This window comes from Podarcis vaucheri, assembly GCF_965113315.1.
Source record: "Podarcis vaucheri genome assembly, chromosome: 10".
In the NCBI taxonomy this organism is placed as follows: Eukaryota; Metazoa; Chordata; class Lepidosauria; order Squamata; family Lacertidae; genus Podarcis; species Podarcis vaucheri.
The window spans coordinates 17,430,112-17,445,752 of NC_138748.1; the positions used below are offsets into that span (position 1 = coordinate 17,430,112).

A 15,641-nucleotide genomic window follows, 5' to 3' on the forward strand; every position below is an offset into this window, starting at 1 on the left:
CTATCCCAGAAGCCAGAACAGCAAGAGGGATTGCTGCTTTCACTGCGCGGCAATCCCTCTTGCTGTTCTGGCTTCTGAGATTTAGAATATTTTTTTCTTGTTTTCCTCCTCCAAAAACTAGGTGCATCTTGTGGTCTGGTGCGTCTTATAGAGCGAAAAATACAGTGGTTTTTTTTTTTTTGGTCTTTGAAGCATTTTATCAGCGTAGACTTTCTTATCAAACTGCTATTTCCCCTTGTGTAATTAACTACATCTTGACATACAAAATGTTACAAATACATTGAGTGTTCTTCTAGTGTTTAGAAGAGGCACCATCATGAGTAAAATTTTGATGGAGAATAGAAACCTACTGTTATAATAAACAGCAGATGAATTGCAGAAAATTAGAGTTGGCAATGCAGACAAATAGCCTGTACAGTGGTACCTCGGGTTACAGACGCTTCAGGCTACAGACGCTACAGGTTACAGACTCCGCTAACCCAGAAATAGTACCTCGGGTTAAGAACTTTGCTTCAGGATGAGAACAGAAATTGTGCAGCGGCAGCAGGAGGCCCCATTAGCTAAAGTGGTACCACAGGTTAAGAACAGTTTCAGGTTAAGAACGGACCTCCAGAACGAATTAAGTTCTTAACCCAAGGTACCGCTGTAGTTTGGCACGCGGAGGTCTGCTTCACATAGTAGGATTTTAACATCCCGAAGGCCGACCACACTGAAGTCACAGTGGTGAGCCAAGAACTCGCCAGTTTAAAATTTGCCTCACCAATAAACTTAACAAGGTAATGTTCAGCAAATCTTAACCCCATGGAAGACAATACTGACTTGATTTACAAGATTGCTGAAAAGATGAGTAATATGATATCTGTATCATACTTGAGTTGAAAATAAAATTGTAAGCATATCACGCAGAAAATTATACAGGAATTTTAAGGGCAGGTGGATAGAGGGTAAAACAAAAATCAAGTGCTTAAGTCAAAAGGAGCTCAAATAGTGTTGCTAGTGACTGAGAGTCACTTTAGTGTAACATTTTAAATTATGATATATATTTTTTTACTTGGCAGGTATTTGTATGCACTTGGGCAGAAGGTTTGGAAAAGGTGGAAAAAGCGCTACTTCGTTCTTGTCCAGGTTTGTAATGTTTGTTACCTGTTCAATATGGATAGTAGTATTGCCAAGAACATTGGTGGAGCAATAAAGCTTCAGTGTATGTAACAGCTCCAGTGTTGAAGCTGCATGTGTGTTTGTTTTTAGTTTTGCAGTTGAGAAATGTGAAATTTAGCCCATAGAACTGCTTCTGATTTCTTAAAACCTGGTTTCACCAAAACCTTTAGCATTCACAACACTTTTTCAAGTGGCCCCGTGATTATGTATGCAAGGGGTATACAACATCAAGCCCTTCAGATGTCTGGGACTACAGATCCCATAATCCCTGTCCATTGGCTGTTCCGACAAGGGCTGATGGGAGACGTAGTCCAAAACACCTGGAGGGCAATACATTTGCTACCCTGATACATTTGTGGTTTGGATCATGGATTCCTATTAGAGTCTGCCTAAGACATCTTCCCAAATCAGTCCTGAGAGAAATTCCACAATTAGTTATAAGCACATGGTGCACCAAGAGCAGAGCCCAATGAAATCTCCAATAGGCCCAGCCAGGGTCATCTTCTGTGGGCCATTGCAAGAGTTTTCAAACTATTGGCCATGTTGAACCAGTTTAGGTAATGCATTCAGTGACTCATTGCACACAAAAACAGCTAGAATGCAAATAGTTCTCAGAGAAGTGTACAGGTTGCTCAGCTAGCATTTTGCATGAAGAGTCCCATACATTAATTTTGGGCACACAGGGTGGAATAGGCACCAACAATCCACGTTCAGCCTCGAATTTCCAGGGTTTTGTTGTAGGGACTTGAAGGTCATGCAGTTAAACCAGCTCCAGCATTTCATAAGTGAGCCCTGAGAAGAACAATCAGAGTGACTTGCAGGGGGAAAGGCAAAGGAAGGGGTGGACGGGACCCTAATACAGCCTGCTAGAGGTGGGGTGCTGGTTCTCCTTCGCAAGCTGGTGGATGCAAGCTTTGGGGTGGCTACAGCCACATTGCCAGATCTCATGGTTGTGGCACCAGGGCTCCTCCAGAATGTCTCTACCCTACAGGCAAATGGGCCTGGCCTTTGTATACTGGAGCTCTGAGGGCACAGCTCTGGGGCTCCCTAGGTCCCCTTGCCCTTTGGGTTTATGAACTATGTCAAGAAAGGAAGCCCTAGTTGAGGTGTGGGGAACCTGTGTTGCTCCAGATGTGCTCAAACTCTTAACCCCCACCTGCCCCAGCACAGCTGAACGGTCAGGGATTTTGAGATTGGGAGTCCAACAATATCTGGAGGACCACAAGCCAGTGTGGTGTAGTGGTTAAGAGTGGTAGTCTCGTAATCTGGGAAACCAGGTTCGCGTCTCCGCTCCTCCACATGCAGCTGCTGGGTGACCTTGGGCCAGTCACACTTCTCTGAAGTCTCTCAGCCCCACTCACCTCACAGAGTGTTTGTTGTGGGGGAGGAAGGGAAAGGAGAATATTAGCCGCTTTGAGACACCTTCGGGTAGTGATAAAGTGGGATATCAAATCCAAACTCCTCCTCCTCTTCTTCTTCTTCTCCTCCTCCTCCTCCTCCTACTACTACAGAATCCAACAGGGCTTCTCCAGAGCTCTCAGGATACGGAGCAGGGCTTTTCAGAGTCCCTTGCCCAGTGCCCACAATAACTTTGGGGTTAAAGGAAGGGAAGGGTAGTTTTTTGCCTCTCCTCTTTGACATGAGGCAGAACATTCTCTCTGCTTGTTCTCAGCCTCAGGTTCGTGTGGGGAAGGATTAAAAAAAAAGAGCAGTATGCACGTGTCGGAAGATTTACAGGCAGTAACCTCCATATTGAGCCATTATGAGTGTGGCTTTGTTTTCAGTACATGAGAAAAACTTCGCAGGAAGATGCAATGCTTGGTTGTCTAAAGACCTCTGTTCAATTACTGCAGCAGACTGTAGGGCTCTGTTCATTGATATAAGCTTATACAGGCCACTTGCAGCTTTATTGACAGTATAGGTAAAGCACACAGTGGCGAGGGATGAGCATTGTGATATTATTGATCCTTCATTGATACGCTTAGCGATTGCTTCGCAACTTCTGTTGGGGCTGGTGCATTTCAATATTGTGCGGGTGGTTTCTTTTTTCATACCCGCTCAAATTTAGATCCATGGTGTTCGAGAAAGCTGTTGTTTGAATTCATTTGCTGTCATTTTGACCATTGGGACACTTGAAGTCTCCCTTGCCCACGAGTATTCACTTGGTTATCTCAGTTATGTGAGCTGCCCTGCAGTTTCTGACAGACACAGATCAATAGAATTATGCCTAAGGACTGTAGCATTTATGCATGCTTAGTTTAGCTTATCCCAAGTTATTCATCAGCGGACATTCTAAATCAGTATCTCATACTGGTCTTTGCCTCAGATAAGATGTGATCATGAGTCTCTTTCCACTTACTAGTTGCTAAAATCAATATATTATCCTCCCCCCTCCCGGCATGCCATGTGATACTTCTTGTGAATGCCGAACACAACTACAATAATTTGCAATGGCTTTTTCCTCTCTTTTTACATTGTCAAGCAGGGGCACCAGCCCCCAAATATTTTCGAAGTAGGGGCCAAGCCCCACAACATCCAAAAAGTGCAGAAGCAAAGTGTGGAGCCAAGCACAGCATGGCTCCAGTGGTCGGCTCCTCTTCCTGCTACGGAATGAAATAATAATAATAATAATAATAATAATAATAATAATAATAATAATAATAATAATAAATCATTTATACCCTACCCACCTGGCTGGGACTCCCCAGCCACTCTGGGCAGCTCCCAACAGAATATTAAAAACATGATAAAACATCAAACATTAAAAACTTCCCTAAACAGGGATGCCTTCAGATGTCTTCTAAAAGTCAGATAGTTGTTTATATCCTTGACATCTGCTGGGAGGGCGTTCCAAAGGGTGGGCTCCACTACCGAGAAGGCCCTTTGCCTGGTTCCCTGTAACCACACTTCTCGCAGGGAGGGAACCGCCAGAAGGCCCTTGGAGCTGGACCTCAGTGTCCGGGTAGAACGATGGGGGTGGAGACGCTCCTTCAGATATACTGGGCCTAGGTGGTTGAAGCAGCCTCCCACCGGTGGTGGCATCAGGAGGAATTGCCCACCGTTGAAGCTGCACAGCTGCAGCATTCAGCTCCGCCCTTGCCTCATCTTGACAGACTGCACAGGACATCAGTGTCACATTGTCCTCACAAGCCGTTGCCTCTGCCCACAACACAAATTCCAGTTGCTACAAGTGGGTTCTAGAACAAAACCTTCCAATATTTCCCCAGCCCCCCTAGCAGGAAGGATCCTGTTTAGGGTGCTAGGCAGCCAACCCATGCTTCCCTCCAAAATACTTTAAGCAGTTTGGGGCTGAAGTTGATTAACTACATCCACCCACCCACACCAATAATCTAGCTTTCGATTTTGTTTTGAACCGCGTTCCTTCTGCTTTCTGATTCTGAGGTTGTCTCCAGAAAGGACCATCTTGTCCCCATGAAAGATCTGCCCTTGCATCTCCACATGCCCCCTCGCGCACTCAGCTGCTCATCCTGCTTTCCTCCACCTGCAGTCTGATCTGAAGTGTGCAAGTCTGTTCCACCACTTCATTCTGCTGCATGAATAGGGCAGATGCAGAAGGACTCCAGGAAACAATACAAAGTGATGGGCATTTTGTTTCTGCTTTCATATCTTTTGCACTGTTGACACTTCAGGAGTTGTACAAAATCGGAACATTTTTTATTTCACCTCTGTGCAGCAGCATTTATCAAGAGGTTGATGAACTGTTGGGCTGCATAGTGAATAACACCATTAAGGGAACTAAGAAAAGCGACTTGCATCAGGTAGCACCAGACTGTTGAATTAGCTCAGCAACCTCTTGCCTGATAGTGACAATCACTTTCCATTTTACGTCTTCTACCCGGCAGAAGATGCAACTGCTGGTTTTCTCAGCAAACACACAAGACTGGAGGCCCCATAATTTCCTAGTTGCATTTCCTGATTGCTGGGAAAATGCACGAAGTCAATCTGTATGTTCAGGAGGCATGTTTTGCCCTGGCATATCTGCACATGCTTTGTAAGGATAAGGTTCCAGGTTCAACTCCTGGCATGCGCACCTAAAGGACTTCTCTCCTGCTTGGTAGTGGAAAGCAGCACAATCTAGAAAGGGTTTATGGGTTGGGGTACATGGAATGGTGATCTCAGCTGCAACTCAACATTTGTCATGGACTGGTTGGACGCAGAGGAGTGGTGGGAGGAACCAGCTGAGGAACCACGCAGGGAAGACGTTTCAGAGCCTGGGAACTGGTGGGACAACAATGAGTGGTCAGAGGGAGAAGACCAGGAAGAGGAGGTGTTGGAAGCTGAAGAGGTATCAGGGCTCAGTGAGCTGGGAGAGTCTGAGAGAAGTCAAGAATCAGAGGGAGAAGCTGAATCAGGTGCGTGAGGTCAAGAGATGAGTAAGGCTGGTGGAGAGTCATAGGTGTTTTCCCCTCTTGCTAAGACAAGCTCTCCTCTCCCAGAACCAGAAGAGGGGTGAAAAGGGTGAAGGAGAGGTTGGATGCATGAAGGCACTGTCTCCAGGAAAAGCCCTGGAGAGGAGAGGACTTAGACTGCTGTGAGGAGGTGGGGACTTTCAGTCTTAGCAACTGATTTTCACAAAGTAATACCACCAGGAATGAGTTGCTGTGTCCATGAGGCCCGACACTCAGCCAAGTCTGTGGAGATCCCATTTTTGCTAATGAGGAGTTAACTCCAACTTTGAGCTGTGATCATTTTCCAAAGTTGCTGTTTTGTAGGTGATGGTAGTTGTAGTTCTTTACACACTTATTTTTCTTAGCTTTTCACAGAGGAACACCCTTTTTCTCTCAGCCTCAGCCCACGCCCTCCCATTTATAGCTAATGGTGATAAGTCACTTCCTTGCCATACCTGGCAAATAAATATCCTCTCTCAGTTCACCCCCATCCCACCAGATAAAATGAGAAGTCCATCTCCCCAAAGACAAGAAACAGTTATACGGTACATGTTAGCAGAAAGAGAAGGACAACATGGGTGACCATCTCACAGATCAGAGTGGCCCAATTTTTGTCATTTTAAAAAATGGGTATTTCTTTAAATATTACTTCGGCTCATTCAAAATTCATCCTTTTTATTTATAAAATTAAATCAATTTGATATCACTACAGTCTTAATGTTGCAAAGAGATTGGTAGCATTATCTATTATCCCCAGTGCCAAAATGCATTTGTCATTGAAAGACTAAACCGTAGCTTTGCTCTGATGCGTTGAGTCCATTTCAGGCTGTCCATGTGAAAGTAATAGGACATCTTCATGATAGCCATCTTCAAATATTTCAAGGGCTATCACATGGAGGATGGAGAAAGCTTGTTTTCTTCTCCAGGGGCTAGGATCCAAGCCAATGGATTCCAGTTGCAAGAAGGGAGATTCCAACTAAACATCGGGGGGGAGGGACCTTTCTGACACCAAGATCTGTTTGACAGTGGAACAGACTCCCACGAGATGTGGTGGACTCTCCTTCCTTGGAGGTTTTTAAGTAGAGGTTGGATGGCCATCTGTCATGGAGGCTTTGGTTGAGATTCCTGCATTGCAGGGGGTTGGACTGAAAGACTCTTGGGGTCCCTTCCAACTCTACAATTGGAAGAGTCTATTCCTTCTCAGCTATGTGGAAAGTGATTTGTAACTAGATAAGCAGTGGGTAGCTTATCTGCAACACACCAGGGAGTTGGGTGAGGTATCTTACCAGTCTTCTGCAAGTTGCAGTACAATACGACGTCATGAACTGTATCCAATCCAACTTCTTTTTAAACTCAGGTTAGCCAGTACACATTTGCAATGTGCAGCTACAGAGAGAAGAAATCTGAGCCCCAGGAGTTAATGCAGCTCGAAGGATACACAGTGGACTATACAGCGCCTCATGCAGGTATTTTGCTGTGTGATGCTTATTCGTTATTTATTCAACTGTTCTTGCAAATGATCTCATGTAGCTAAACAAAAACAAAAATTCTTCAATTGCAAAGTAAAACTAGCTAAGGGTCACAGAAAGAGGGGCAGGCAGGAGAAGCTTTCTGTAAAGCCCCTAGATAGCAAATATTTGTGGCATTCTGTGGCCTGGTTCCTTTTTATGTTCCAACCTTGATCATATTGGAATGAAAGTCATATTGGAATCGGAGACTATGACTGATTGATTTTGCAGGTCTCCAGGGTGGTCAGATGTTCTTTAATGCAGTCAAAGAAGGTGACACGGTGATATTTGCCAGTGACGACGAGCAAGATAGAATCCTCTGGGTTCAGGCAATGTATAGAGCAACAGGTCAGTCCTATAAGCCCATTCCTGCAAGCCAAGCCCAGAAGATGAACCCAAAAGGAAGCAACATGCAGGCAGATGTGTTGCAGAGTAAGTTTGTTTTGTTTTTGTTTTTTACTTTTAGGACTTCATTACTGTCATTAATCAGTATTGGAACTTGATCTTTCCCGACAGCTTGTGTCATGAAATGCCTGATTGCAGCTCATTACCACGCTTGCGCTACCTTTGAAAATGTACAGCTGATACTTTTAGAGTTCAAATGCAGATTTCCATGGAAACAGTATTTCCTTAAATAAATAAAAAAAAGTGTTGTGGTGAGGGTTGTGGTTGGTTTTTTTCCCAGTGGTTCTATATTGTAATGCATATTTTTGATCTGGGACTTTGCATTGCTCAGCAGCTGTGCAACATCTGCACAAAGGCAGCGGCTGAAGCGATGGCAAAAAGCTCCCAGCCAGAACTGCATCTGAGGATGATTGAGGGTCTGGAAACTAAGCCTTATGAGGAGTGTTTGAGGGAATGGAGTATGTTTAGCCTGGTAAAGAGGCGACTGAGAGGAGATAATGATATCTAAAGGGCTGTCATGTGGAGCTTGTTTTCTCCTGCTCTGGAGGCTAGGACCCGAACCAATGGATTCAAGTTGCAAGGAAGGAAATTCTGATTCAACACCAGGAAGGACTTTCTGATAGTAAGAGCTGTTCATCAGTGGAACCAGGCTCCCTCGGAAGTTGATGGGCTGTCCTTCCTTGGAGGTTTTTAAGCAGAAGTTGGATGGCCACCTGTCATGGATGCTTTAGTTGAGATTGCAGAGAGTTGGACTTGATGATCCTTGGCTCCCCTTCCAACTCTACAGTTCTATGATTGCAAATAACCCTTTTGCCAGGGAGAGAACCAGAGAGGAAAGCAAAAGCTGCCATTCCATCCACAAGAGCACCCTTGTCCTAGTGTCCGTCTGAGATGACCTCCTTTCTTTTGGGGATTGTAATGGTGACAATAAATTTGAAATGGAAAAGCAATGCTCCTTGGGATTGGATGATAGGTGTCAGGAGTGCGTGCAGGAGCCAGGCCCTGTGACTAGTAAGTATTTGCAGAACTGGGGCTTTCCTAAGTTTGTTCTGAAGAGGCAAGGCGTGGCTGCACAGGTGAGGCCAATTGGTAACTCAATGCACCTGGGGGCAAGAGCCAGGATGGGATATAAGGTCAGCATTTCCCTTTGGCTCTTTGCCACAGCAACACATTTCCTGCCTTGCTGCGTTCGGCTCCTTTGCTCCTTGCTCCTTGGACTCTTGACTTTGTGACTCCTTCCTTCTTGATCCTCGGACCCTTGGCTTCATGACTCCCGGCTCTCTGACCCTCGGACTCTTGGCTTCCTGACTCCTGGCTTCTGGACTCCCGTTCCTGCTCCCACCCCGCTATCTTGCCCCCAGTCCTGACATCCCCAGCCAGGACTTTGACTGCCCGTGAACCAGAACCATGAAAATAGGCCTCTTTCTCCATTAACCCACATCCTTAACGATACAGCCAGTGGAAAAGACAGGAGATATGTTTGTGATGGGACCCTTGTCATGTCCGTGTCAGGGACTGGGCAGAGGATGAATAGTGGAGACCGTCTCCCCCTCCTAAACTTTCCAGAGAAGAGGAAGACAGTATAGATTTACAACAGTGGCTTGAGGAGGTCACGGCTCAGAGGTAGATGAAGAGCAACGTTGGGAAATAATGGGAGAGAAGGAGGAGGAGGAGGAGGCAGAGCCAGAGCAGCTGGCTGACAGACCCTTTTCTCCCAGAACCCGGCAAGCATTGAAAGTAAGGGCTCGTAGGCAAATGGCCCTCAGCAGCCACCGTAAGGTGGGTGGTGCTGTTGATGATTGAGGAGAGAAGGGGGTGGCAGTGCCATTACTCCAAGTGGCTGCTTTTCTAAGCCTCTCTGTGTGAATATTGAATGAAAGACATTGGTAAGAGCTTCCTTGTCTGTATTCCTGGCAGCCTACTGTGGAGGGATCGGATTCCCTGATGCCTGGCAGTCCTTGACAAATATCCCCTTCTGCTTCCATTCCCTTATGTAGCGAGCCATAGAGATCCAGACCAAAGGGGCTCTCTATAGTGACATTGTTAAGATTCTGCAGGTTTAGCATAAAAGGGTTTTGATCCTGGCTGTGGTCTTCTGGGATAAAATTATGGGAAGAGTCATTCACACCCGGGAGTGCAGTACAGTAGCCAAACGCCTGGTATTGCAAGAACCAAAGGTATCACTTAGCAGTTATTGACCTCCAGGATCCCTGTCAGTGGTTGATATCTCATAAAGTTACCTCCTACGCTTACTCATCTTTCAGTCTAAGCTGCTACTTCATGGTTTATTACAAGGGATGGTAGAGCAGGCATAGGCAAACTCGGCCAGTGGTCAGGGGTGATAGGAACTGTAGTCTCAAAACATCTGGAGGGCCAAGTTTGTCTGTGGTAGAGTCAAGCAGACAGCCCCTCTCACTCTTGCTGGTTTTCCATTGTTAAGAGTGTCAGCAGCTGATGGGATTATTTTGGTGGGTGATCCTCTGCTCCATTTCCATCACCAAGACCACTGAGAGAAATAAAAAGTGGGTTATTAAAAAAATACTCTGTTATCTATCATAAAAACATACAGACACCATGCAAGTTATGGCTTTTGTTGAACAATGCCCATTGCGACCCCTGACTGCGGATTGGGTGCTTTTTCTTCTCCTTAGGAAATTATTCCTATTATATTTATTCTTGCTATATTTATTCAGCTTAACCTCATTTTATCGTATTAGTCATAGGCTGCCACAACAACGTGGAATCAATTTAGGTTGATGTAACTGCATTACATATGCAGGGGACCATATTAACAAGGAGTTGATGCCTTCATTGTGCTGCAGCAATACATTTCCAAAAAGATACATAAACTAATTTTCATTTTTCTGTTTTTGAAAGACTATATAATGAAAAGAATGGTATTGAAAGACCAAGGCTACGAATGCTTTGGAAATTTCTGTCTTGAGCTCTTATGCATGAGAAACAAAAGACAAAACCATGCTTTTCTGAGCCATCGGATAATAGTTGCTTAATTTTATGCAATGAACAATACTAAGAATTGTAAAAAAAAAAAAAATCCTTCTTAGTATTGTTTGAAAATGAGGAGAGTTTTAGTAATGAGCTGTTCAAAATGTTTCATTAGTGCCATGTGATTTCAGGAAATAAAATGCCATGCAATTTAATACCAATTCCCATTTTGTTTTGGTGTTTTGATATTATCTATTGTTGGTTAAGACATGTAAATTATATACAAAGTGAACTCTGTTTGTCCTTGAACTAGTGGTGATCCCTTTGGGGTGTAATCTACCTTTCACTTATCTGTACGTTCATGTTATGACTTCAATGGGATTTAACTGTGCACAGGATTGCAGCTTAAAGGGTGTTTAATCATTCATGGTGTTGCTTCGTAAACGCTGGAAAAATATACTACTGTTTCTGCAGATGATCATCTCGTACCTTAAATCATCAATGTACTGTCACACTGTTTATTTGCTACATCCACCTTGGTGAAATCTGTCACATGGATGTGACTCTTGCTTTGACAATGCAGAGCCAAGTGATATGAATTAGTTTGTGCATCTTTTCAGGACGTGATACTGCAGATCCTTCAGCTTGAATTAAATAATTCTTCCATCTGCAAATACAGCTGAAAGTTGGACTTGACATGGATCAATATGATCTGGGGCTAAATTTCTAAATGTGACTGATTATGTTAGCATCATGCCCACAGATCAATATGGAGTTTTATTATGAACCCAACTCTATAATTGGGTTTAATCAATAAACTTTTGTCTCCTTTTCTATAGAAATTTTAGGTTTGTACTATGCAGTTTTGTCAAAAGTACATTTAGGATGCATCTTTTCCAGTAACGAACATAAAAAGACCCATATTTGAAATTAAACGAACAAAGAGGGAGCGGAGACCTTATTGTAAGGGTTAAGTCAATTTTTGAGTTGATAGCAAACTATTCACCCCCAATGTTGTCTATGGAATCCAAGTGAGCTAATGTGCTAATGCATAACTAGTCCTTTTGGTCACTGTAAGGCTTTTTCCGTCCATACTTGGTGGACAACTCGCATTCAGGATTTTGACAAAACATACCATTAATGAATGCAATCACCAGAGCTTGTCTTTTGACAAACCCGCGGGGTTCAAAGGCGTTGAAAGACGCAATCTGTGAGCAACAATAAGTCCGGATCTCTGGTTGAAATGCCATTTAAGATGGTACGTTGTCTATAATTTACACACACAAAAATTGCTCCCTGTTTTGTTACTCAATCCTGGAAGGTTGAAGGCACTCTATCCCATTACTGCATTATATTTGTTTCATTAAAAGCCGCATGTAAAGAGGAAAAGGCTGGAAATGACCTCGTTCAAGCCTGTGTGTTCATTTCTGCTCCAGTTTGCCATTTGAGAAATGGCCTTGAAGCCATGTTTGCTTGCTGCTTTGGTCTTTGATGAGCATCTTTGTAATGCCCATAAGCTGAGGCCTCCTCAAAACTTTATAGAGTGAGGGTTTTTTTAATGTACAAGATCTCTGTTGCACTTACTACCTTGTGAAAACAGGCACTCCAGAAAGAAAGTCTGTTGTTCCAATATTTTACAAGCTTTCTAGAAGCAGTTAGAGTAGACATCCTTTCTGAAAAATATCAGAATGGATTGTTAAGTCTGTCTCAAGTCTATGTAGGGGTAATGTTCATACTATATGAAAAGGGGACTGTCTGCTGCCTGTTTATCCATTGCTATGTTTAAACCATTGCCGTTTGCTTAGATTTTATTGTGATAGGTATTTATCCAGGAGGGGTTTGGCGAGGCATGAAAGAGCAGATGAAACTTGAATGAGGCTGTTATTGAATTAAATTTAAAGCCTGTCTTAAAGCGGAATAATCTATATCCATACATTCATTCTCCTCCCTATGATCAGATGCAGATCGCGCTCAGAAACATGGCATGGATGAGTTTATTTCTGCTAATCCTTGCAAGTTTGACCATGCTGCACTCTTTAGAGTACTTCAGAGTAAGACCTTGGATCACCGATTGAATGATTCCTATTCTTGTTTGGTGAGTAAAAAGGCTGGAATAAAAGAAGTGGGGAGAGAGAGAAAAAAGTGAGAAATAGTTGTTGCAAAGTGGTCTTTTCTTCCAGACTCATTTAATAACTGTGCGTGAGGTTGGGATAAAGGATTTCAATCGATTGGCTTCAAATTTGAAAATTATACACTTGAAGACTACTGCTGTGCCACTCAATAGAGAAGAGAATAGACTCAAACTGACTCTGAACCGTGGTTTATCAGCTCCTCTAGGGAGGGCTGAATAAAAACAGAAGGCTTTAATAAATATGGAACCCTCTGTGGTAGGATTTGCTAACACCTGTACAGGCATTTTAAGGTACAAATCTAGCTCGCCAGATGTCAAGCATTATGTCATCTATCTTGTAATTCTCTCCTCTTTCATGGACTGGGAAGGAAAAAGAAATCCAAAGAATAGAATCAAAACCACAGGGGGAGAAAGGCAAATAGATTTATTGTGCTTGTATTCAGCTGAGTCAAGGTTAGCTTTGTAGGCTTAAATCCTGGATAAATTACTTACCGCTCTAGGGGTATTCTGTAATTTCACTTTTTTCCACTTTCAAAAGAAAGCATAGAGCATTTGAGGAGTGGAGGCTGCAATCGCAAGGATGCATAATCATGAAAAATTAAACAACATTCATGCTCTATCCTTCCTTATCTACTGATCAATCTTTGCCTTGGCTGACTGGCTTGTTTTGCTTACACAACAAGAATGATCCCACTTATGGGGAAAGTGGAGGTTAGGAGTAACTTGTAAAATGCCTTCTCAGTTGCACATAAATTAATGCGATATGAGGTCTAGTTCATTAACTGAAGTGTAAACTCTGCTGTGGGGATTTTTTATTCTGATTATCTATGGTAGTTCTTGATTCCAAGATGTAATTTTTCACCAAAGAACCCAAGCTCATGCTGATCATCGCCTATCCTGGCTCCCTGGCAAACATGCCACTATTATGTACATGTTTTCTGATGACGCTGTGGGTTAAACCACAGAGCCTAGGACTTGCCGATCAGAAGGTTGGCGGTTCGAATCGCCGCAACATGGTGAGCTCCAGTTGCGCGGTCCCTGCTCCTGCCAACCTAGCAGTTTGAAAGCACGTCAAAGTGCAAGTAGATAAATAGGTACCACTCCAGTGGGAAGGTAAACAGCGTTTCTGTGCACTGCTCTGGTTCGCCAGAAGCGGCTTACTCATGCTGGCCACATGACCTGGAAGATATATGCCACCTCCCTCGGCCAATAAAGCAAGATGAGCGCCGCAACCCCAGAGTCGGTTACGACTGGACTTAATGGTCAGGGGTTCCTTTACATTTACCTTTTCTTTCTGATACAAACACCATGTTTGGAGAGTTTATGTTCAACATTTTTAGATATCCCTTGAATTAAAACATATTAGGTGTGAGAATGTTACTTGCCCCAAAATGGAAAGAAGCAGCAGTCCCAGCAAAGGAAGAATGGATACAAAAACTTACGGAATATGCCGAAATGGCGAAACTTGCAGGAAGAATGAGAAATCAAGATAACTATTTTTTTAAATAAAAGAATGGAAATGGTTTATTGAATATTTACAGATAAATTATAAACAGATAAAAACATTGTCAGGATTATTGCAGTTTTGTAAGAGTATATATTTAAAGAAGATGAATAAATGAGCAAATTGCTTTGGATATGCAGAAGATATTAAAAGCCAATTTAAGGAACCGCAGAAAGAGGGGGAAAGAATGATTGTAAAATTAGTGAAATGTGTAAACTTGAAAAGTATAAATAAATAAATAAAATATCAAAAATAATAAAAATAAATAAAAATAAAACATATTAGATGTGAACCTGGAAACTATTCCCTGAATGAGCAAAGTCATGGAAGTGTGCAGTCATGGAGTTTATGCGCTGTTCTGGGGAATGTGAAGTCTCTAGATGCCTCTCATATCTCCAGCTAGTCTTCTCACTCCCTGCTCTGTCAAATTAGTAAGTTGCTCACTGGTTACTATTTTTATTAATATTTTATTTAGAGAACTTCATTTATTAAAAGACTGAGTGAGGGGGAGGGAGGAAAGAAAAAGTGAGTGAGAATGAAAAAGAAAAAAAAATCATACTGTTACATTACCATACATTAATATATAGATGTGCAGATTCTTATTATCCTAATAGGCATGCAGTCGTCAGTAACCTAATATGTTCTGCGTAAAGTCATTCAGAGTACCATTGCATTTTCCAAAGAAAGACTGTGGGTGGTAATTCCTCGCCTCTGAAAATGAGGTTCTTAAGTTGTGGTGACCCAATAGGGCTTGAGAGGCTAAAATTATCTACAACTAAACTACAGTGGTACCTCTGGTTACACACTTAATTCGTTCCAGAGGTCCGTTCTTAACCTGAAACTGTTCTTAACCTGAAGCACCACTTTAGCTAATGGGGCATCCCGCTGCCGTGCGATTTCTGTTCTCATCCTGAAGCAAAGTTCTTAAGCCGAGGTACTATTTCTGGGTTAGCGGAGTCTATAACCTGAAGTGTATGTAACCCGAGGTACCACTGTACTGCTGAATCTGCATTGGCCCACCTAAATGCCGTCAGCCTTCTAGTTAAAGTTTACTACGTGATCTCAGCTGGCCTTAAGAGAAGAACGTAGCTAGCAATTCTGAATGAAATTCAATGGAAGAGGCTCCTGTGATCTTTGATCTCTAATAACATGCTTCATACTGGTGACAGCAGTCACGAAATTAAAAGACGCCTGCTCCTTGAGAGAAAGGCGATGGCAAGCCTAGACACTTTGAGACCATTGTAGAATGTACAGTCTAGATGTAATAACTGGCAGGTCTGGTTGTCAGCACTGGGGCATTTTGGGTGTGAGGGGTTTCTGCGGGGAGGATACTTTCCTTTTAAAATATTGGAAGCTGACTGGGCACAACCTTGGTGATATCTCCCAATTTAGACTCTTCTCCTGAGCAGTTAAACTTCCCTTTTGCTGTGTGTCTTTTCTCTCATGAGATGATTCTAAGTCATTCATATTTGTTATTTTTCCTGAAAGCAACATGAGAAACCTCTAACCTTCCTTCCTCAGGAAGAATTGGGAATATTGCAGGAAATAACTTTGAACATCTTAATCCATTTCTGTTTGCG

The 15,641-nt window shown here is 43.0% G+C and overlaps 1 protein-coding gene and 1 long non-coding RNA gene across 14 annotated transcripts in view; one reads left to right on the forward strand and one right to left on the reverse strand.

The window, feature by feature from the left end:
• LOC309541781 overlaps positions 1 to 9,112 on the reverse strand; it is a 575,734-nt gene extending 566,622 nt beyond the window's left edge. The window contains exon 1 of the long non-coding RNA XR_014223926.1: positions 8,737 to 9,112. This is a non-coding gene — a long non-coding RNA (uncharacterized lncRNA). The remainder of the gene's footprint in view (positions 1 to 8,736) is intronic.
• Positions 1 to 15,641, forward strand: part of CADPS2 (calcium dependent secretion activator 2) — a 367,142-nt gene that overhangs the window by 227,968 nt on the left and 123,533 nt on the right. For all 13 annotated transcript variants that reach the window (XM_082239470.1, XM_082239476.1, XM_082239475.1 and 10 more), the window contains exons 9-12: positions 1,059 to 1,125; positions 6,925 to 7,033; positions 7,307 to 7,507; positions 12,385 to 12,521. In XM_082239470.1, coding sequence (XP_082095596.1) covers positions 1,059 to 1,125; positions 6,925 to 7,033; positions 7,307 to 7,507; positions 12,385 to 12,521 — 514 coding nt within the window. The remainder of the gene's footprint in view (positions 1 to 1,058; positions 1,126 to 6,924; positions 7,034 to 7,306; positions 7,508 to 12,384; positions 12,522 to 15,641) is intronic.